Source organism: Mycetomoellerius zeteki, unplaced genomic scaffold (assembly GCF_001594055.1).
Source record: "Mycetomoellerius zeteki isolate Tzet28-1 unplaced genomic scaffold, Tzet1.0 scaffold328, whole genome shotgun sequence".
Lineage (NCBI taxonomy): Eukaryota > Metazoa > Arthropoda > Insecta > Hymenoptera > Formicidae > Mycetomoellerius > Mycetomoellerius zeteki.
This window is the reverse complement of record NW_017257314.1, coordinates 61,450-86,880: the sequence shown is the minus strand read 5'-3', so window position 1 is coordinate 86,880 and position 25,431 is coordinate 61,450. Positions and strand designations below refer to the sequence as shown.

General features: G+C 35.8%; 1 protein-coding gene across 2 annotated transcripts; it reads right to left on the bottom strand.

Moving 5' to 3' along the window:
* Positions 1-689: 689 nt before the first annotated feature.
* Positions 690-23,970, bottom strand: LOC108725189 (thyroid receptor-interacting protein 11). Of its 2 annotated transcripts, XM_018452046.1 has the most exons (14): positions 23,671-23,969; positions 22,634-22,713; positions 21,031-21,099; positions 9,141-9,299; positions 8,968-9,072; positions 8,059-8,467; positions 6,405-7,933; positions 5,210-6,317; positions 4,932-5,035; positions 4,735-4,834; positions 1,584-1,665; positions 1,330-1,513; positions 1,113-1,208; positions 690-1,037 (listed from the first exon to the last, which is right to left on the bottom strand). In XM_018452046.1, exons 1-14 carry the CDS (start codon positions 23,771-23,773, stop codon positions 882-884), a joined length of 4,284 nt encoding a protein of 1,427 aa, XP_018307548.1. In that variant the 5' UTR covers positions 23,774-23,969; the 3' UTR covers positions 690-881. The 2 variants fall into 2 exon arrangements, with proteins under 2 accessions (XP_018307548.1, XP_018307547.1); XM_018452045.1 differs by having other exon boundaries at positions 5,210-7,933; positions 23,671-23,970.
* Between the last annotated feature and the right edge of the window lie 1,461 nt (positions 23,971-25,431).

The window sequence follows — 25,431 nt, the reverse complement described above, 5'->3', positions numbered from 1 at the left end:
TCAGTCAATATGAATGTAATTAAATAAACGGAGGGCACCTATTTATAGATTATGAAATATTAATTATTAATGGCTATTGTCTGTTTACTCTTGTGATAATTATTGAGAAATTTATAGTTTCAGTTGTTCAACGAAAAAAAAATATATGTGACCGGTATTCATAGTCGATTTTTATATTTGAGACTGTCTTAAGATGTCATAAGCCAATCAGAGGATTGCATTAGCATCTTAAGACATTACTTAAGACGATCTTAAAATAAGAACGGATTATGAATACCGCCCTATACACACTTTTTCGTAAAATGTTAATGCTGTCCAGTTTTTGTATGATCGAATCTTCAATGAAGAAATGTTGATCTATGTACATATCTCTCGTATAAAATATGATAATAATGTATGTTACGAAACTCCGTTGAATAGATTTATATTTTGTACACTAATTTTGTTTGAATACATAGCCTTATTTTGTATTTATGCCTTTAGTACGCGCGTTAGTTACACAACGAAACTTTACTATGTATTTATTACTTATATATGATGTCACCGTTATAAATAGAGAATCTTGTTACTTTGCTGCGCTGAAAGCGTGCAGCGGTATAGTATACTTTTTGTTCATTGTAACATTATATGGCTACATTAAAATTATTTCAAATGAAAAAAAAATGTTATTTTTTATATATATATATATGTGTGTGTGTGTGTGTATATATAATATGCATACAGAGTTTTACTTAAAAAATCTTAGGATTGTTTGCAAAGTGATCGAAGTGGTATGCAGTCAGGCGGTAGAAATAACTATTACGGATTGATATAAAATGCAATCGATTGTATTATAGTTTCTAATGTTATTTGTACAATGTTTAATATAACGTGTTTAAATATCAACTATCCTTCAACACCTCCTTCAAAATGGATCCTGTATTTCTGGCTGGAATAAAGTCTGGGAATGTTGGAAGAGCAACGTTGGACAATAGTAATGTAGATTGCGCCGATGAGGATGACGACTGTTGTTTATTATATCCTGGTCGCGATGAAGGCTACGATTATAGCGCATAATGAGAGTAATGGTTTTTAATAGAGAATCATTATGCAGAGTTATTGATATTACTTACCGAATTCACAATAGGCAAAGCTGGTAACTGAGGTTTTGGCTTAGATTCACTTTCTAAAAACCTCACAAAGGCCGTTGATAAGGATGCTTCTTGGTCCTACAAGATATGAAATGTTAGGTATTGGTGATGCAACTGTAAGCCGAGTTATCGAATTTCGAATACAAGCAGAAATTACGATACCAATCGGCTAATGACATTAATAAACAAGTCTGTGTACTTTTAAAGATGCGCCGCTATTTTTGTTGGCTTGACGGCTACCGTGTGCTGTCACGTTATTCAAGCCAGTCTTATCTTTCTCCGACTCGGTGAAGTCCAAAATGTTGGCAAAGACTCTGAGAATTGAAGACTTGTCCGACGTGGTCGAAGCCAAATAGCCCAAAAGAAGATTTTTTATGAGAACTCTGCAAGAATTTCAGAAGATACTATCGCATTCATTTGATTAAAGATGGAATATATTTGGAACATACTCACTTGTCAACTTTTCCCTCATCATGTTCCGTTGCCTCTTTCACCTTTTGGTCAGCAAAATTTAAGGATGCTGTCAATCGTACCACTAGAAATGAATATTACACATATTATCGATCATTATTAATATAATTAATAAAGAAAATAATTGTAATCGAGCTCTTAAAAAAAAAACTACAAATTTTTTGTCAAAAAAGAAAGTGAGAAGGTAGAGAAGATTCAATAAATGCATTCATCCGCAGAAAACTGCCAAATCTTTGTGGAACGTTGATGCTTATTTATACGGTATCAATTGCGGAATATTTCTGATTTTTTTTTATGTACACCATGCGCAGTATCCATCGTTGTAAAGTTGGCAAATTGGTAGCTCGGAAAGACACGAGCGTAAGTATAACACAAGTACTGGTTGCTTCGATATCACACCAGTACCTGATGCAATACTCTCGCCTGCGCCTTTAGTTGCTCATGCTGCATTCTTCGTTTATCATGCCGTTCTACGAAACTAAGGTTGCGCGCATGCCACTAGAATTAAAGAAGCGTTTTAGTAAAACGATCCGTACTCCAGAGTCACGTACCAGAGCACGTTCGAACGGAATTTCCGAGAGATAGAAGTAGAAAAAGAAAACAAGAGAACATACATAACACTTTATCTTTTGCTACTCCTTAACGGATTACGTGAATTGTTAAAAAAAAAAAAAAAAAAAAAAAAAACAATTATCGACATGCCACGAATTTTTATTATTAAAGACCAAAAAAGTGATTGATTTTTTAACTATTAAAATGACCGAACTAAGTTCATAATTTTGACGAATCTTGGTAACGAGTGGGAAACCCCACGAGGTAATATGAGCTTTTCGTATTTACACGCTCACAGTTACCGCATGAGATTACCCACGGCTATCGCTACCAAATCATAATTACATGTTTGTTATTTATTTACATTCAATATTTCAGTTTCATTTCTATTTAATATTCTACATTTATATCTAATATTCATTATTTGTATTGTATATACATTACAGTATACACCATTATGCGGTACTTCATTTTATTTATCACGCTGTGATGTAATCTTGTGTAAAATTAAACAAAGCATAATACGCATTCTTTTACAATAAGCCATTACTTAAGTTTTAAGTCATAAGAAATTGACCAATCACAGTCGAATGTGATCATCAATCACGAATGTGTCAATCACAGATGAATAATCAATTATGATTGATTAATTTCTTATGGCTCAAGTAACGGTTTATTGTACAAAGCCCGTAAGATGTTATTATTGAATTATATTTCGCCTAACCTTTTCGGTTTCTCGAACTATTTATATAGAAATTAATTACAACTCTGACATGGTTTATTTTTTTAAGAAATATTAATAATGAGCGAGGAATTTATAGACAAAAGCAGTGGCAATTATTTCGGGACAATCGTATCGTTACTATATCTATAATTATGATAATTATATTGTTATAATTAATACCTATTGTTATAATTAGTACATAATTACGATCACTTCGCGCAATCTGACGTCTTAATTCGATGTTTAAAGTTTAAATATATATCGTTAATATATACATTTGGCTTACACATATGTAGAGGAGATTTAAAAAATTACAAAATATCTGTCTATGTGTCTTTTATACATTGCTATTTTGCATGCGTTTGACATAATGAATTATATTATTACGTAGAATAATTGCATGGTCTCAGATATTATAAAATGAAAACAAGACAATATCTTTACTACATGTACATACATAATAAAAAGGGTACAAATTTGTTCTACTACACAGAAATAGGTTGCTAATAGGGAAATCTCTACGATATACATACAGCCATTCAATCATACTGTTAATTAGTCATCGTACTCATAATTAGTTTGCGATATAACCATAACGAAATAATGATTCAATCGAATAAAAATAGGCGGTGAGAATACTAGCTGAGCTTATCGCCATATATAGAAGAAAGTGCAACATTAATATTCTTTTCTTTAAGTTTCCGAACGTTAGAGTCATCAATAGGGGTGGGAAAAACAAGAATTCGTATGTGGTAAAGTGCAGAAACGTAGTACCAGCACCAACGGCAATTGCATGAACCAACCAATACGTGATTTGTGAGTATGCAAAGGCGATGATCCAGTTCGTAGCCAGATACCAGCAAGAATCCTGGGTTACTGTCACAAATCCCAGAATTACCAGCTGATATTTGACTACATTACCGGATTGTGTATGTGTTTGCTTTCGCAGATTAGTCACAGAACGCGAACATACTGATAATTCTACACTGTAGTTGGTTTGTATTCTCGACAATGCACGCTTTATCGTATCTTCTCTTCAACCGTATCCTCTTCTCAATCGTGTATATTATATAATAATATATGAATGATGCCCCTTCTGTTGTTACTTAAATCGTTTCTAAATGTTCTCATATGCGGTATGTGCTTTATGTTATTTACAAAAAAGCCATATATGAAATTGACGTATTCCATTCAGAGATTCGCAGAGTAAAAATTTAGTAATGCTTTCAACATGTGTACGTCTGAATATTTTGTCGATTTATCATCGCAGTAGCTGCTAAGCAACTTCAGTATTGCTATCATTGGAGAGAGACAGAACATGAAAAAATTTTTACATATAATTTTGATAGATCTATTTATCACATGTGCTACAATCTATAAGATTTATAGCACAATTTGGCAAAAAAATTTGATTGTAGTCACAAATACTTTATATATATTTGCGTAGCATAGGCAATTAATTCATTGTCATCAAGTTATTGCACTCTCCGCTGACAGCACGACTGTCGCAATGTAGGATTATTGATGATGTCGAATTGCTCTGATTTTATTCTTATTCTTTATTTTTTTGCTTTCATAGTATATTACTTTCATATATAAAACTTATACTTGACGCGTACTATTAAATTAGTGCCGAAGCGCACAGCTCGGTTTTTGTCAGAATGGGTTAAAACAAAAGCAGAAATATGTGTAAAAAAATACGTGACCAGCCTTCTATATCGTGATGAGAGGGAAACTTATTTTCAACTTGCTTCTCATGATGCATAAAATGATTTAATCGAAAAACACTAATCATGCCATAAACAAAGAGTAAGATGCAGACAACGCCAGAAATACGTAATCTTTGATAATAACTACCTTCCTCGTTGAGTCGCTCGATTTGTTCGTCCTTTTTCTCGAGTTGTTCGCTTAGTCTAGAGGCAGCTTTCAAGCATTCTCTAGCTTCACGTAACTGTTGCTGTAAGCACACCGTACCAGCAATAGGTATATAGTTTTATAAGAAAATAAATTGAGTCGAACTTATACGAATGCATGGGAAAGATATAAAGGCAAACCTGTAGATTTGAAGCGTCATCTACTAATTTATCTTGTTTCTCGTATGACTCAGCGAGTCGAGATCGAAGTCTTTCTGTAGCCGCCATGACGTCGCGTTCTTTATCTGTAAGCATGGTATCGTCAATATATCACAGTATTTGAGATCTATGCTATAGATTAGTATAGATATATACCATTACTATAAAATTTATAATACGCGAAGAGAGACTATATGAAGGCATAACTGGTATGATATATTGTAACAATGATGTTAGATATATAAAACATTGTTGTTCACCTTGTTGAAATTGTTCCAAAACTATTTGTAAATTAGTCAAAGAAGCAGACTGCAACTGAATGTTGTCCTCTGCTGCGGATAATTTCGCCTGTATTTGATCCCTTTGTTGAGTAATCAGAGCTATTTGTTGCTGCAATGTTTCCACTTGTTGATTAGCCCTAATATTTGCCGATGTGAAGGCGGTTGAACTACTTTTTACTTTTTCTTCAGCTTGCAATAATCTTGCTTCCAACTCCTGACGATTATTTTCGGCGATTAAGGCTTCCTCCGTATAACTTGATTCCATTTCGACCAAGTGTGTTCTCAATCTCTCTAATTCTTTAGCGGAATTAGCTTCCTTGTTTTGAATTTCGATAAGCTGGTTCTGCAAAATTCTAGCGTTTGACTGTTCTTGCATCAGAGCAGCTTCTAGGGCGTCGCATTTTTTATTCAGAGCTACGATTTCGATACTCTGTCCGGAATCAACTCCATCGTGGCCTCCTTGCTGAGCCTCTACATTCGCCTTATTACGCATCTCGTTCGCTGTTTGCTCAAAAATTAATTCTTGGATGCGAGCTGCTTGTTCATTTACGCGCTGAATTAACTTTTGAATCTCGTTTTGATATTGTAAGCTTTCGTTGTGTTTAATAGAAACGAGTTGTTCAATCTCATTCTTCTGGTTTCTGATTACAGCAAGATCGTTCGAAGACTGCGCGATAATACTCTTCGCGTGAGTTATCTCAGCTTGTAAAATATTTATTTCCTGGTCTTTTTCTCTAATAATATGAGAAAGATCTTCAATAGTTTGTTTAGCCATTTCTGCTGATTCTTTATTATTCTCAAAAGCAGTTTGTAACTTGCTGCGCAAATCGTTAATTTCATCCATTAAGTTTTCGTTATGCGCTTTTATGATGTCTTTTTCTCGTCTTTCTTCATCGACAATTGATTTAAACGTTTGCTGTTCGTTAAATGTTATGTTCGTATCTCTTGTCATTAAAGCTTGCTTTCCTATGTTCACGTCTGTAACTTCATTTTCTACTCCAATTAAGTTATCTTCAGCAGTTGAAAGTTTTTCCTCTTTATTAGTTTTGTCTATGTTTGTTGAAGATATCTCCGCAGCATTTTTTTTTAATTCTTGTGTTTCTTTAGTACGAAGTATTTCTATTTCTTGTTCTAAAATCTTATTTCTTAACAATTCTAAAATCTTATTTCTTAACAATTCTTCTGTAAACGATTCTTTAAGACTTGATTCATTTCCAGGTTCTATTTCTTGACTTTGAATATTCTTTTTATGTAACTGAAATTGCTCGCTCTGTAACTTAAACGCATAATATTCATTTTCCAGTTTTGTATACTGTTGCTGTGCCTTGTATAATTTTTCCTTCAATACAGGTAATTCTTCCTTGTAAATCAATATTTCTTGTTTCAAATCTTCATGTTCTTGCTGAAGCAACGACATTTCTGTGTTTAATAACTCTATCTTATCCAAGGATTCATCGTGCGTAGCAGTTAATTGTTCTGACAGAGATGTATTTTCTTTAATTAATCTGTCATTATCTTGACACAATTTTACTATTTCAGATTGTCTCATGTCAACTTGAATCTGCATCGCAGTCAATTGTTCTTCCTTATGTAAAATATCATTTTTCAAATCTAATTTTTCACAATTGGCTTTATTGAGTCGTTTCTGCAAGTCTTCCAACAAATAATCAGTTTCTTCTTGTAGGTTACGTTCATACAAAGCCTTGTCACGTAATTGCATACCCAAGTGTTTATTCTTCCGTAATAAATCTTTATTTTCCTCTGTCAATTTATTTACAGTGTCTTGCAAAGATGCAAGATTAGTTTCTAATGACTTCGTTTCGGATAGCTTTAATTCTCCTTTCATATTTTCATGATCGAGTTTCAATTGCTCGATCGATGTTATACCTTCGTTTGAGTTTTTACTCTCTTCTAAAGCTATTGGAAGTTCTTTATTTTCCTCTATAAGTGTATACAGTTTGCGATTTATATTTCCTTGTAAATCATCGTTGTTCGTTAAAGGCACTTCGTTACTTTGTACAGCAAGCATCAAAGTTGAATTTGTTTCTTGTATCGTTTTATTCTCAGTCAAGAGGCGTTTTACTTCTTCCCGTAAAGATTCAATATCCATTTCTAGAGAAGCTACTCGTTCTTCGTTTGCCTCAGGAATAGATGGTAAATTCAAATCTAAACCCTGACATGATTTCATTCTCATATTTTTCTCTAACAATAACGAATCTATGTGAGATTGTAGTTCTTCGTATTCCATTTGCAAGCCATCTTTCATCTCTTCGGTTTCCTTCAAGTCTCTAGTAACTTCAGTTATCTTCCTTTCCAAAACATCTAGCTTCCATTTAGCATCAACATATTGTTTCGCAATAGCTTCGAAGATCGATTCTCCCGGTTCAGTACTACTTATGGTACAGTTCTTTAGAATAATTTTAACTTTCTCAGTAATATCGTCTAGTCGGCTTGTTTCTGATATATCAGCTTCTTGTGAAGAAACTGTTATTTGAACATGTTTGTCTGACTTATCCACATTATCCGTCTGAACAAACTGATGAATTGTTTCTGTACAGGTATTTTCATCGCGTTTCAATAAGTCATTTCGTAATTCAATTATTTTTTTCTTGGCCTCATTATAATCTACGGAAAGTTGTTCATACTCATTTTGTAGAGAGCGATGCTTCTTATTGCTTTCCTCTTTGAGCGATAATAAATTTTCTGCGCAAAAATTGGAATTTATCACTATAGTTTTTAGCAACGACAAAATTATTACGAGAAAAAATAGATATATCAAGAAAATTGTATGTGTTGATGTATTATATATAAGACTACTATTTACTTACCAATCGATTGCGTATATTCCCCGTCCAATTTTTCCATAACATTTAGAAGATCTTTATTTTCATTTTGGAGTTCTTCTATTCTCTCTTGTAATATCTCTTCTTTATTGATGAAAAGTTCCTCGGTCGTATCATGCGGTTTGCCCTGTTGCGAACTTGTATGTTTAAGAGCTAAAGAATTATATTCAAAGCCATAGACTTTTTCAAGTTCTTCGTTGGATTTTTCATGATTCTTAATTTTTTCAATCGTCTCTTTTTGCACCTCGTTTTCAATTTGTAAAGCTTTTAACGCTCCGCTGATTAAGTCAAATTTCTCACGTGAATTTAATTTTGATATTACCGAACGAAAATCATTGATAAGACTGGCTTCATCCAACTGGATATGTTTAGCGTTTCGTTCTGTCTCCCGAGTCTAAGAAAAAGCAAAATGTTGATACTAAATATTGTGAAAAAGTAAAAGTAAAATAATCTAGTTCAATAAAATATTAATTATCCATGCGATTTATTAAAACTATTTTTCATAAATTAATAAAGAGATCACTTATTATTTAAGATAGTAAAAAATACAATTCTAATAAAAAAATTTCACAAAGAATATATGAATAGGTACCTACAAAAAATATTTTTTTACTCATAGCAGTATAATAAATTATTAATTTCAAAAAAATTGTTTCCACCGGATTAACTACTCCGTATCGGATCAATATCTAATTCCCGGGAAAACGTATAATATTTTTTTCTTTCTTTATACAACTTTACATTTTGACATTTATTTTTTCTTACACACATGTGTGCGAGAGAGTTCGTTTCCTTTTCGATTCTACTGCGACTTTGAGTTCAACCTTATTTAAAATTTAGAATCTTAACAGGAAGATGATGTAAAAGATGCATAATTGATATATCGCTCCATACCTTTTCTTCCATTTGTATTATGCGATTCAGTATGTCTTGTTTCGCCCGTACAACCTCAGCCTTTTGATGTCCGTCGGATATATCATCCTTGAAGGACGTGTTCACCTGTATATCAGTTATTTCCACCAACTTAACGTCGTATTACATGGCACATTGCTGTTAACAATTATTACCTTCTGAATGTGCTTTAGCTGGCATTCTAATTCGCGTACTTTCACGGTGGCTTGTGCCAACTGCTCCTGCAGCTGGCGTACATGATTCTGATTCCTTGCGTTGCGATTGTCGACGCACGATGGTTCCCAGAAAATCCCTTCGGCCTCATCGGTGTCCCTCTACAATAAAAGATAGGATCATGGAGATATGCGTCGAGTCGTCTGTTTAACGTTCTGTAATTTCTGCCGTCAAAATCGAGTTTTTTCTCCTATTTTGAAAGTCAATTTGTATCTAATCTACCATATCCAAGTTGAATCTATTGGCAGGATCTATAATGTATACATTTAGCCAGATGTGAACGTATCTTCGTGGAAGAGGAGCGAAAGAGGCCACAGTAACAGAAGGAAGTCGAGACAATTAGATTCTTATGACAGAAGTTCCTCGTTTGCCTTTGGGTGATTCTTTGAAAACGGAACACATTCAGATTAGCGTGTCTCATTCCGGCGCAGATGCGTAACCGATACGAAAATCTTTTCGAGGTGAACGATACACGTTGTCGAAATGCTAATGACATGATGTACAGGCGTTATGCATACGGCCCTGTGACACAGGAATAGCATTGTGTTTGGACGATTTTACGTATGTGATAAAACATTCTCATCTGACGCATCTTCAGCTCGGATCGAAGAAGAAAAGAAAACGAAGATGCAACGAGCGACGGGTGCAGAGGAAGAAAATGGCGGATGAGAGATGGAGAACAGACGATACGCAGGCTCTACGGGATTACCGCGTCTGATATCATGTGATTAACGATATCAGACATGAGCAATGTATCGTATCACTTTTTCTATAATCTAGGTATTCCAATCCCTCATCGACGCGTTTTCTCAATCTTCTCCAGCTGAACGTGCTCGGAAGAAGAAACTACGCTATTGAAAGTACATCAATTATATTATCGGGGATAATTATATTTAACATCTATTTAACTCCTTCGCGTTATATGGGAGCTATTTTTTTCCTCCGGCATATCTTTCACACAAATCAATTCATGCGTTGCATCGGAGACACACGGTTTGCGTTTCGTGGTCCAAAGCGGCGGGCTGAAGTGGGACGATCCTAATGAATATGAAAGGAGGTTTCGTTGGGTCAGGTCAAGGAATAATGCGTCGTTTGACTTGCATACAGTGCTCACGACAAGAGTCTCCACCTTTCCTCCGTAACGGCCTTTTCTTTTTATCCGTTTTGCACATTTCGGTATGTTAAGAGCGATGGGAAGCAACGTCTAACGTCACGCTCAACGGCGATATTTATGTAAAATCTGCACGATCGCAAAAATGGAATACAATTACGCCAGTTTATTCTCATCGGCTCGCATCGATGCGACCAACACCGCAAAAACCATCCCGGACGACTGATAATTACGACTTCAGCTTGCTTCAGCTCACTCGAGCTATTATATGAAACCGACGTAACAATGTTCATACGTTTTGTGTGCAAATGAAAAGCAAAGCCATAAAGCTGAATAATTCAATGGATGGAATTTGTTATTTCAGAGTGACGTGTATAGCGATCATCGCGTCACGAAACAAAAAGGAAAAGAGGGGAAAAAAGGAGAAAGGGAATTTGATCGAAACAGCCGAATCAACGTACGGTCAGCGATTTCGCAAAACGTATTTTTTTTTAGTTGCTTTTCGAATATTTCTGCATTTTTAACATTACACGTACATCATATCTACACGGTAAACACTGTCGCAACGCGTTCCGCGCGCACGGTCGCACCAACGCGTCGCGTCGCGTCGCGTCGCCGCGCGCATCGCGCAGATAACGCAATCCTGATACTAAGCGTGGGAAAGGAAGTTACTATCAATCGCAATGTAAACGCGCGTGAGTTATCGTAATCTCGTGAATGAAAAACCAACGAGGTGCACTGGCGCATTCGGCCGTCGTGCGTTGCAGTTTTAGCTGCAGCGAATACAAGGAAAAAAAAAATAGGAAAAGGAAACAAAAGAAATGACTATAACGAGCCGACTAGGAGGAACGAATTTCTAATAGAACTCGCACTCCAACGTCGATTCGGCATGCAGATGTTACTCTACATGTCCCATATACGAGCCGGTAATGAAATCGCTATTACGGTGCTATATAATGCAGCGGGACACGTGCTCTCTTCTCAACTGGGACGCGAGCGGCTGCGTTCGCTCGAATCATCCGTTCCGAGGTCTTTTTGCGCGACAAATTCGCCAGAGAAGAGACATACGCGTGCGTCTCCTACTTGAGTAGATTTTTCAAACCGTCACACGCGAGAATGAGCGAATATCGCTTGATTTTATCGCCTAATACGATTAAAATTAAATGTATAATCGGAGTTTGACGAACGACGATTTGTTAACGCATCGTCACGTTCGCGCTTACGAATGAAGACATTTTTTTTCTTCTCGAAGTCGTTTCACCTCGGGGAAGTAACAAGGACGCGAGATCGTCGTTTATACGATGCATCTCACTTGGCGCATTTTTCATTTCTTTTTTGCTGATAATAAGGAATATATCGCTTATAAATATTTCTGTGCCTCTCTTTCTCTCTTTGTCCGTCTGCCTCTCTCTCTCTCTCGCACGTGCGCACGCGCGCGCGACGTTATGAAATACACACTCCGTTTGCGCACGGCGGTTTCAGGTTAACGCGGCCTGCTCTAATAGCGTGGCAGGCATATTGTACCTGCGTCAGTAGGAACATAATAATGTCCATGATGCCAGTGACGTAACCGAGTGGCCGCGACACGACACACGTCGCGCACACACACACACACACACACACACACACACACACACACACCGCGCGCACGCACACGCGAGAGCCCGCACACGCGATGTCGAGCACTAGCGCGATGTTCACGACGCATAGTTCAGAGTTCAACAAATAATCCCGAGAAATAACAGCAATTCTCTATTGTTCTATCGGGCGTCCCTATGTTTGCCTGCATTTTCGTTTACTCCGGGTGTCGAGATGAATTTGGAGCCCGGGAAGCGATCTCAAGTCGCACGCGGTAAACGAAACGGTCGTTCTCCGGTTACGATTACGTCGCGTCTAAGTGATGACATCCCGAGATATTTCGAATTGGATAGAAAGAAAAATAGATACGGCAATTCGTGAACGGCGGATTCGTGACAGCTCGATGCCGGATGGGAAAGGAAAGCGGTTTCGTTCGACGCGGAATCGAGAATCGTAGGTTACTATTTTCGGTTTCAACTCGCATGACCCTTGCATTGTCAAATATCTTGTATCAAGTAATGCTCCGATCATGGATATTCCATCGGCCGACACGATAACTCACCAGCGCGATGATAGAATTTGCTCGTCGATGGAAGATGAGGGAAATCAATCGGTGTATCGTGTCCTCGGTGAACGCTTCTCGCGGTCCTCGAAATGCGGCGATCGATTAATTAGCGAAGCGGAGATATAGTGAACGCTAATGAAAACACGCGCGCGTCCGTCGCGCCAAGATGAGAGGATGCACGCGAAGAAGAGGAGCATTATCAACGAACGTAGCGAATAACACACCGTCTGTGGTGTTAGATACTGAGAAATTAAGGCGTAATCAGCGCGTTCTTCGAGGCGAGAAATCGTCATCGGAGACGACGGGGAGTCAGCGAGTATAGCGACTCCCATACAACGAGTACGGCGAAAAAATTATGGCTGTAACCGTGTCGTTGCACGAAGATTCGCACGACGCGGCCGTAGTGCCTCCACATGCATCGCACCAGACGTTCTTGATCTTTGATCAATGCGAAAGAAAAGAGATCTCTCCCTATACGAACGTTAACTGCATAGATGATCAAGCCAGCGTCTTAACATTGTTTAATTCATCAATATTAACTCTTAATAGACGCGATTCGGTTTTTTGTGTTCTGCGTATTCCTTTTCTTCGAAATATTAGCAGTATCTGGCTTAAAAACTAATAATAATCTCTACCTTTTTGACCATTTTACTGATCGCATTGTAAAGCGAAATAGTTATTTTGTTAATTTGTCAGTATTATATATTGAAAAGGACTCAAATTAAGGATCGAAATGTTCATATTGTATTTCTATTTCATTAATATACTTTTTACACCCGATTACCTATAGCATCAGCTTGCAGCTTTTGTTGAATTTATGGTTTCTATCTCTTCCTTTTTTTATAAATACATAACCTTACAATACGTGAACTAATTTTTTTTTTTACTAATTTTACAATTAGCTGTTGTGTAATTAAGACGTTATTGAAAACCAAGTCTCTTCTTGGCGATATAAGCTAAAGTAATAAACTATTCTTGTTCTAATACATAACTTTATAAATACTTTCTAAAGATGTCAGAGTATATATAAGAATCATTTAATAATTTTTATATATTTATAAAAATGAAAATTAATTCGGAATACGAATGATTCGTGTGTAGTAAAGAACGGAAAATCATCACGTGTATTGAAAAAGAATCTTAATAGCTCACCAAATATTGAGTGAAATAATTTCAATCAAATATTTGGTTAACTAAGAATAATTTTATTTTTCTAAATCTTTAACAAGTATTACGATAATAATATAATCAACCGTTTGCTAATAATTACTAGATATTTAAAAAAATAAAATTATTTTTGGTTATTGAACATTTGATTGAAATAATTTCATTCAACATTTGGCAGCTATTACTAGACTCTTTTTACAGTGTAAAGGTGTGTTAATTGGTGATCTTCAAAATCCCGAGAGAAGAAAAATTCTTTCTCTTACATTTTTCTTATAACGTTGAAATTTTCATGTATAACGTCGAATGTTGCGCGTTTAACCCATCTTGTCCGTTTAGCTATGCATATCCATGTCCGATCATCCTCCGGTTTAACGCTTATGTTTATTAATGCCGACGACAATACTCGAAAGTTTTCGAAACGATGAATGCACAGACATGGCGTTCTTATATCGCTATTGTGAGTGAAGGCAAATGAATAGCCTATAATACTTTTTATCATGTACACAGTATCCTTTAACCCCTTCTCAACTCCATATTTGCATACGTGCGTGCGCGCTTGGCATGTGCCGTCTATATATATGTGTGTTTCACTTACAAGATTAATAGACCTAATTTTTTAATACTAAATTCAAAGTGTCTTCGTAATCAAACATTTGTATTACACCGAACGTACCATACATTTATATCTTGCGTACCATCCGGTGTACGGGGTAGAGATATCCGAATGATCCCTTTAAAGAATCCCCTAATTATTACCTTAAGTCACGTCCACTTAATCCTATTTTAACAAGTTAAACAGGGGAGATATCGATTATCCGCGAACGTACGTACTACATGCGGATTGTAGGCCTTCTTGTATTTCAGAACGGCAGCTTCAAGTTGGAAACCGAAAACGAACCTCAAATATATTTCAATACTTTTTCATATAGTTTCCATTTCAAGAGATTGACGCGAGTCATCAAATCGAAGTACGCGTATACATATATACGCGATATGTACATAAGTTGGGATTTTTTTATTTTGATTGACATATGATAAGTACGCGTTAGTGCGGTTTTTATCGTTTTTGCAAGTAATATACTAATTTTTGCAACTGGCACGATACTGTCCAACGTTGTACGAGCGCACGGGTAATCGCGCGTCGCGTTGGTTAAGTAATCATAGGTAAGCTTGTCCTTCGTGCATTATCTACCGATAACTCGCGAGCCGTATAGCTTAACGCGAAAAAGGCGCAAATTCGACGTGGCCACGTAATGTCGCGGCTGAATAAAAATAAATAAGGCACAGTCGCTCTTGCTTTTCGGATTCTAACGCTGAAATAGGCCTCTTGCGTTTTGTAAGCGTCCGTCGCGAATATTCGCCGCTAAATTATACCTCTGCTTTCCGAGCTCTCCGTTTCTACTTTCGACATTATCTGGAATTTTTTATAATACAACATTATTGTATAATTATCAAAAAAGTTATTTTTTACAGTGCAATATCATTAATTATTAAAAAATAATTTTTTATTTATAATACGATAATATTATTGAAATAGAGAAAACTGGATTTTTAAAGGGAGAGCGTATTAAATTCTATACGTATCTATATAAATGATTTCAAAAGTAATATTAAATCGAAGAGGAAATTTAAAAGTTGACTTTGTTATCCCGCTATTGTACATCTATATCGCAGCTGTAAAACGTGTAGCGCAACCAGAGCAAATTATATTATCATAGAGGAGAAGAGGGGATGGGGAAAGGGGGGGGGACAAGGGGGGATAAGAAACCAACGTTATTACTTTTATATTGGAAAGAAATGCTAAGCGTTTCTAATCTTTGGAATGTTCGACGAACGTTAGGTTTAAGAAAAGGAGGGGATTTAAGAAAACGAGTTATTGCATATAACACTCCAAAATGGAGTTATCTCTAATATGATCGATATAAATCGACTACGTTTAATTTTCCGCGCGAAAGAGGAAGTAAGTGAATTATGAATCAATTATAAACTCGCGCGAGAGGAGGAAACTCTCTTGGAAAATTTGACGCGAAACTTACGAAATAGCATCGGTGGATGTGCGCGCGTGCGCGCGATAAGTTGCCTGGTCATCGCTTTGCGCGCGAAATAATGGCACGACAGAAAAGTGCGAGCCGCTATATTTCTTCGTGTCGAGCGACTGCGAGTTGTGTCGTCGCAGGCATCGTGAAAATTTATGGTTCGACGTTTCTCTTTCGCGGTGGAAAAAACGGACGACTTCTCGCGCATCTTCGAGGCAAAGGTGGTAACTATGTAAAGTAAACGAAAAAATAAAAAGAAAAAATAACTAAGCGAGCCTTTTCTCTTCTTCGCGAGCGCTAAAAAGCGCTAGACGGACTTACACCGCATCGCATTTCAATGAGCGACGAGAGAACAACGTTCGATCGAAAAATAATAACGTATTTCTGCGACGGAAAAATTCGAAATTATACAGCTTACGTTAAGCAGGTCGAAAGATGGTTGTCATCGATGTCGCCGTCGTCGTCATCATGATCGTCGCCGGTCTTGTGCAACCATGTGCACATGGTCCTTCGTTCCGTTCTCCAAAGAATTGGCGGTATACTACCGATATGGCGACGTACTACCGTTCCGGGCGATTGGTAGAATCGACTTCCGCGGCTGGCCGTCTTTCCGGAAGGGAAAGGACCCGGGCTGTCCATCACAGGTGAGTGCACGTTCATTTGCGAGGTGCACGACGCGCGCTCGTCGCCGAATGACTGTACATACGTCTCGAGAGTTCCACCTTCCACCAGTTAGTGTAGCGACTCTAGCCAAGTTGGAGGAGGAGAAGGTGATAGAGGCGGAGGAAAAGGAGGATAGAGGGGAAGGGGATAAGTGGAGGTTACGCGGGGCGATGTACACGTAAGACCGCGCGAGAAGAGCGCATGGCGTGTGCATATGCGCGATTTCGTGTCAGAGCAGGATCTCCTCCCTCGTCACGGCACAGGAATGTTTCCGAAAACGTGGACAAGTTTCTCTCGTCCATGTAGTATTTCTGGACTCTACACATTGTAAAATTTATTTAATAACCGCAAGCCATCTCGCGACCGCAAACGAGTAGACCTTCGCGAGTATAATCGCGACACACGATATTTTCCACATCGAAAACGCATTGTATTATATATTTCTTCCTTTCTTCCTTCCTTTCTTCGAGTCAAACTCAAAGAAAAAAGAGATCACGCAAAGAATCGAAGAGGATCTCAGTAGAGAGATTGAAATTAATACTGAAATTTGTAAGTAATCAATTATAAATGTAATTAAATAAATATAATTTAAATTACAATGTAATTATTTGCATTTCAAAATTTGATTAGTCGTACGTCCAACCGTGCCTTAAACTTGTGTACTAGCCATTGATTTGTAACTATACACTCTCTAAATCTGAATCAATGGATAATCACTGATATCAGTGCCAAGTATGCCACTGGTAATCAGTGAATTAAATGTGAGATTCCTAACCTCCTAAAGATAGCTAATTTTTATTATGTGATCTAATTAACTTTGTTTTAGTGATTAAATTCAATGAATATGGTATTGGAAGATTGAAAATAACGTACAAATATCAGTATTTTAGTCATATAATGCTCAAATATTCTTTCTTTTTTAGTTGAACTTTACTGATTATCAGTGCCAAGTATGCCACTGGGTAATTAGTGACTATCTACTGATTCAGATTTAGAGAGCAGGAAACATGATTATTAATCGCGCGAAGATGGAACGATGAAGAGCCGCCGCGCAGGAGCCAATATGACTGTGGATGTTCATGAGTAAAATATTAGAAAAATTTCTTGTTAAAAATGGAAATCAAAAGATTCTGATCATATTCATCAGAATTTTAATTACATCAGCTAGGATTATAATACAATAGGTTCAATCAGAAAATTCTACAATCAGACTTTTTCTAATAAATATACATATAATAAACGGGATCCGTTGGTTAATCAAATGACAATCAATTTATTGGATATCTGGCAAGCTCCCTTGGTACTAAACAACCCTAAAGTTGAAATCATAAAGATCTATTGTTGTAAAACAGTCAGGCAAAATTATTTAAAAGTCGTAATATGGCTATTTGCTACCAATGCCGTTAGAACACGATCGTATACACGAACGCACAACGCGTCGCTGTTATTAACACAGGCGTCGACAGGACATTTTTTATCGGCCCCTATGGTAGCGGCGTTTGCTGCGGGCACAGCTGAAGGAAATGGGAGAATATTTTAACGAAAGCACGCTACAGTAATCGCTGTTAGGAGAAGAATCGCCATAAAAGACTCGTCTCTTCCGCTTGCACGCTTAGAGGGAAAACGATTAGAAATACAAATTTAAAACACAAAAAAAAAGAAAGGAGCTACCTATAATAGAGATACAACGAAGATACAGTAATAGACAGAGGGATAACGACAAAAAAAACAAGCATAAATATTATATGTTCATATCTTACGTCTGATGCATTATTTGTCGCACCGCTGCTGGTGATTTCTGATTTGTTTTTCGAGCTATGTAAAATTATTTTTGATAAAAAAACACAAAGAGAATAAAAGGAGGACGAAAGTCCAAGAAACAACAAGTAGAATGATACTGAAAAACATTTGATTAAACCAACAAAAAGGTCCAACAAGAATAGCGTTTTGGATACGGAATATCTCAGATAACCAAGAATTTTGTTTATTCTCACCAAAATGTTCATTCTTGTTGGAGTCTTTTATATTGTTCTCTCTCTCTCTCTCTCTCTCTCTCTCTCTCTCTCTCTCTCGTCAAAACATTTTTTTCAGGATACACTTATAATGCATAAATTATATATTCACGAATATATACAACGCTATATTCATGCGACTCCACAGCCTTTTACAGTCTTTTATCCCTCGAATAATTTTATAGCATCATACTGTTTACGAAACCATGAAATTTCTAATTAATGAGATCGATTGCGGGGTGCGGAGCAAGCAAGCGTGTTCCGCGAAAAAGATAAAAGAACACAAGCTTATGGAAAAAAAAACTAGTTCGAATATCGATGCGTTGAAGTAGATTGAAAACAAGCGAACAGCGTTAAGTTGCAAAGTAGGATGATTAGCGAAATAGTAAATGTATTGCTAACCTTGGCAAATTTTCCAAAAGACCTTCCGTATCTGCTTTTAACTTTATTGCACAAATGGCACTTCGTTTCTACGCACCTAACTTCCACCACAAAAGTCCAGGTCGACCTGTATTTATAGGCACCCGATCAGGAGAGTAGCCATAGTCACTATCGTGCTGAAAACTGAACGCAACCCCCGACCGTATACTTATCGTTACTTCTGAGCGTTATCGAAGCGGCGATGAAACTGCGGGGTGATACACGACTACTAATCGAAATCGATCGATCGAACCGTTATTATATTATAGGATACGCGCGTTTTTCTCGTTGAGCTCCTCGTCGAATCGATTATACACAATGCGCGCCTACGAAGAAATCCTCGTATTCCGTGGATCCACGAAGAAGTAGATCTGATCTTCCGCGCGTTTTACGATTGTTAATAACGGTTTATTCAAAAACATATTATTATATACGTTATATTTTCTATTTTCTTTTTTTTTTTTTGGAATCGTGCACAGCTGTTCCGTTACTCATTGTGTAAACGCGTGGAAATGTCTCCAACACTCGTTATCGAGTTTCACCGGGAAACGAAAGATGAAAAATATGGAAAAATTGTTTTATTGTTCGAATTATAATTAACGTATTGGGCAACAACTTTCTGAACTGATGCGCTCGTTTCGATAGACTCCAAGGACTTTTAATGCACTCACGTAACGATGCATAGGCGATGAATCATCGCATCCTTCTGCCTTCCATTTTCTGCCTTTACAATATAAAGGAAATGGAAAACCGACATACTCTCGTCTCTCATGCTTTCGGCGTGTCATCGATTATCAGGAATGAAGAATGACGTGGAGAAAGTTTAATACACAAAGTTTAATATACAATGTTCTCTCATCGTTACTCTAACTTACAACAGTTGACATTTCAAGCTTTTCTGATTTTCCTCGCAGTCCTCGCAGATTTCTTTAAACGCGTTGCGACAGTTTTGAAATTTAATATTAAATATTATTAAATATTAAACACATCCGATAATTGTTTCAACGATTAAATATAATGAATACATACAGCTGACAAAGAAAAAATGGAAGGGAAGGAAAAGATTCGGTAAAAGACGATTGTTGATTTGCCTGAAAGAAGAAGTAAAAGAAATTCTCTTCCCGGAGAAATTCGTGACACATTCCACGGCAAGTGAGACCGATCCTTTGTTGATCCAAGATACGTAATAAAGTGTAAGAACGCGGAGATGTGTTACCTGCTTATCTTCCGTTCCTAACACACGTTTAACACAATGAAAGACTGAGACATAAAACAAATTTGAAATATTTCGGGCCGAAAATACAGTAGGTATTGCTTAGGTCTTTTCTTAAGTATTTTTAATTATATCTTGTCACTTCCATTTTCTTTTCTTTCATTGTGTTTTTGCGTACAGACACACGTTCCTTTTTCCGTCGGGGTCAAAGTTCGCTTTTGCCTCGGTCTGTATGTTGAAACGCTACTTCTCCGCATGCGATCGTCATCGTAGTTTTGGAAATGTTACGGAAATGTGCTCCGACGCATATATACATATATGTGTGTGTATATATAGAATTATATTACAATGTCCTACGTCGACGAAACAAAAGCCTCTTATCTAGGCGCTGATAAGGAAAAAATAGTCTTTCCGCTATTAACAATTACTATCGGTATCTGCTAAATAATGCCAAACGGCTAGTTGTCGTTATCGCAAGCGCATTTACTTCGCACGCACACATGTACAAATATGCGACATGCATGCACGTATATTATCGTATTTACAACTTAATGGCAGCAGCAAGTAAAGACAATGAATCGCTCTATTATTACAATGATGTAACAACAATGAATTATCGCGGTGATGTGGAAGCCCCGGGAGTATCAACTGCTAACAAGGAGAGAAGGTGGACGACGCTCTTTGCACGGTTTATAGGTCACGTAATCGCGAACGGTTCTTACATTTGAAAAGGTGATAACTAACACGTCGAACGTTCGCGAAAAACCTTACATTGCGTCCGTTTGAAAAAAATGTGAAACGAAGAAAGAAGAAGAGCAAACTTCTTAGTCATTGTTGTCGATTACATTTCCATTTGTATGCAATGTCATATCTTTTAATCAATGATTAATTGATGATGGAAAAATTAATTATATAAGAAATAATTATGTCAGCCGTTTTCATTGCTTCTCAAAATACCACAAAAAGTTACGCCTAATGCAAATAGCAAAACGTTTTCCATTTTTTTTCTCGACCGTTAACAGCTCTCGCGGCAATTATTGGAGTTATTTAATACAAAATCGACTTACCGATTCCTTGGACTTTATCTCGATGACGGCTCTCTGGAGCTCACAGTTCTGTCGACGCAAGAGAGAAATCTGTATACGATACATAATTCTTATGTAAGTAATATATAAATTAAACCTCTATATAAAAAAAGAAATTGTACGAAGATAATAATAACTGAAGGTCATAACTATTGCATATTAATATATATGCCAATTCCTCTTCGTTTCTTTCCTGTGTACGTGCACGTGTCATGGTATTAAAAAATTATACTGAGCAAGCATTAATATTTATTACTAGATTTTACTATTAATATATTATTAAGAATATTTTTTTAGTTTTTGCGCTATCATTATAGATGATAAGTTCATCGACAAGCGAACGAGAGCAAGTCGTCTAAAAAGGATGAAAAATAAAGAAATTCGTGGTATTAAAAGATTATACTGAGCATTAATATTTATTATTATAATTTTTACTGTTGACAAATCATAAGAATGTTTTAAATTTTCACGCTTAATTGATAATAAGCAAACAAGTCCCTCGACAAGCGAGAGCAAATTGCTTAAAATGGGGATCGGAAAATAAAGAAATTTGTAAATTTTCAGAGTTTAACGAGATTATTACTGTATATTGTCGATTTTTACAGATTGTTATCAGGCTACAGCCGAAGCTTTTAACATTCGACTTTAACAATCGAGTAAAGATTCTTTCTGTGAAATTCGAAAAAAATCTCACCACAAGCTGATCCGGATCATTTAAAGCGATCGCGCCCCGGATCCCCGACTTAAATATTAGGAAGCACAGTCAGAAGGAAGTCCGGTGGTGCCCCATGGATACAGGATGTACGATACGCGTTTACATTTGCTGCTCTTATCTTACGTTTGCATTACGATAACGGTCCCCCACCTTCCACGATCCTCGATGCGTTATCTCACATGACCCTTGAGTACCGCCAAAACTCTCCTCTTCCTGCGGGATACCTTAGCAAGGCTTGAACTTCCCATTTGTCGCGAGATAGAAAAAGCGTCAAGTCATAGGTATAGGTATATGTATATAAAGTGTCTGACAAATCATACGTTCTTTCGCAATCCAGGAAATATCTTCAACGAGCTTGAAATCAGGCTTTCCTTTCTCTACTTTCCGGGGTACCTAATACATACTTCCCGCCGTCCCAGTCTATCATCTTTGATCGATCTAAAAGATCCGTAATATCGTTCTAACGGATAAGGCGGAACACGATGTTTGCTCTACACTCGTTTGCGATTATTGGGGAACGCGACATCTGTTAAAATAATTTCTAATCATAACGTAGCTTTTTTCTCTTATCTGAACTGGCAGACATCTGTGCGTATATCAAGTGCGACCTTTTTTATTTTTTTTTTCAATGTGGAAAATACATCCACGAAGATTACAATTTAAAAGAAAGTCACGTATGTACACATTGAATTAAAGATTAATCACCTGATGATTTTTGGATCTTTTTTTCACAATTACAAATTTATATATAAAATGATTATACAAAATATTACTTTAAAAAAAAACATGCAAATTCCAAGAAATTATATAACAATTATAAATATTAATTTATATAATATAAATTAATTTATATGATACAAATGCATTCACCTCTGCATCTTTCGTGGTGAGTAAATCCTGCAGTTGGATGCATCTTTCGTTTGCCTCCTTCAACTCCTTTGATCGTTCGTCTGGAAGTAAATGATGATCATGTATAAGAATCACTTATTACATATTTTATAAATCGTATTAATCGCTGTTATACTGAAACTTATATTACTAATTTTCTAATTTGTACACGAGAAAATAACTAGAAAAGAATTATGACAAGAGTTATGACGTGAATTATTACAGCAATTTTTAATTAAATTTCTAATATCTATTTTCCCACAGAAATTCAAATAGAATATGTTGATAAACAATCACGAATAATTACAAAAATTAAAATAATAATAAACTACACGTAAAACTGATTTATAAAAATAATTCAGAAAAAAAATAAAATAATTAATTTCTAAAACAATAATAAAAATTAATATCAATTGCTGTTTCCAAATCCATTCATATTCAATGTAATATTAATTATATTTAAAAAATGAATTTTAGATAAAGGTTTTAATTGACAATCATCAACAATCACAGAAATTGATATAATAATAAAGCTACATATGGAATTAATTTGTAGCAAAAAAAGAAAAAATACAACAAATCTAATGAAAATTAGTATTAATAATGTTTTTAAATCATATTCAATGTAATATATTAATTATTGTTTCTAATTATTATACATATAGTATATTATAATATTTATTTTAAAAATGCGTAAATTCTCACAGTTTTAATTGCGTTATATTGTTAGCAGATTTATATTTTAATAGAAAATTGTATATAAGAAAAGACACGATCTTTTATATTATATAATTTATATTGATCAATATACTGTTTTGATTACAGTCGTTAAAAAAGATTTACAAGCAAAAATAGACCAACCACGTGATTAGGAACTCAAGCGGTAACAATTTCTCAGTCGATAAGAAATAGAATCGTCATTTGACAGCCGTAACCTAACCCTTTACTGGAAAAACTACGCGTCATGAAAATATCAAGATCTGGAGTCGTGTTAAGGATTTCGAGACATTAATACGCACCTATTTCGTCAACGATACCATCAGATAAAACCTCCCTCGTGAGATTCGTGATGTGTCCTTTTAAACTGGAGATACTGGATAAACTGTCACCGAACCACGCCATTTTTCCCGTTAACGGTGAACGTCGATTGTGTTATTCGATAAGTACACTGGCATTTATCACTGTGAACGATCGTCGTGCGTATGACACATTGCAATGATGGAAAACTTCAATTCGTTATGTCTATGCGAATTACAAAACATGCCAACACGTATACACTTGACAGCAGACAGGTTGAAACTCTTTCTTCTCGATGAGTTTTGGAACGCACCGAATTGTAAAGCTCGAGCCTTAGGCCTTAGAACACATACCTGCTTCTAATGGCTTCTGCACACTGAACGCGAAAATGCCACGCTTACCGCGCGACAAAATATGACACGGTAGCTAATAAGCTCATAGCTCCGAAAATGTTCATTGGTTACCGTGTCGCATTTTCGCACAGTGTGCAGAAACCATAAGGCTCGAGCCACTTGTTCACGGAGCTGCACTGGCTGCACAGTGAGCGATTGTACCAACTATCGAGGTTGCCTACGTACAAAATGTCCAATCAAATTTTAATCGTATATTTAATTTGATTTAATTTAAAAAATTACAAAATTAAGTATTAAGTTTAATTAATAATGTATACAGCATGCCAGATAAAATTTCAACGATTAAAACAATAAAAATTAGTGATTTTGGAAACTGCAGAAATTTCTAGAGATCATAAAAAATCGTCAAAATTATAAAAACAAATGATGTATTCGGATACAAATAAAATAACAAAAGAGAATTGAAATACTTATCTTCCAAAAAATCTTAACATTTATAATTATTGGTGCGTTCCAAAACTCGTCGAAAAAAAAGTGTTTGAATCTTCTTATTGAGTGTGTATATCACTACAATACGAAATATTACAGCAACATTTATGTGATATTTCAATAATTAATTCAGTTTCATTAATTGCTTAGCATGGCATTCTAAAATATACACGATAAACTTATGATAAAAAAAAAGTTCGTGGGTCCAGAAAGTATATCCATAAGAGCTTGAAAATCTTTAGGAGACTCGATTTATATACGCGCCTTCTTATAGGAGATTGCTGGATGTCTTCTTCTTATGAGAAACGCGTCCATTTCATGACTGTGCCACGTACTTATACCTGTCGAATTATAATATTGCAGCAATATTTTGTAATATTTCTTACAAAATATTAAAATTATAATATTTCATGATGTTATTGCAATAATGCCAATAAAATACTAAAATTTCAATATTACTGCAATTTTTGTAATATTGCACACTATTAAAATATCGCATCTCGAAAATATGTACCTACTATATTTATAATTTTTAAGATAGTATTCAATTCGATTTTATATATTTAAGAAGTTTGATTGTCTTATTAAAATTTCATCTAATTAATAAGATGATTAGCACAACCCCTACAGCACAAAAGTTGCAGCAACAATGCTGCAACATTGCAGCAATATTGCAGCGTTATTGCAGCGATATTACTGCAAATTCTATGCTGTATGGGAATATTATTAAATTATATTTAAATATAAAATCGAATAATTATCGAATAATATTATCGAATAATATTAAAATCGAATATTAAATAATTTTTAAATTTTATATTATAAATTTTGATGACGAATTTTTTATAGTAAATTCGAAGAATTCGAAATTTTCATAGTAAAAAAACTTAAAGTTAGGTTGTACCTCCATTGTATATAAAG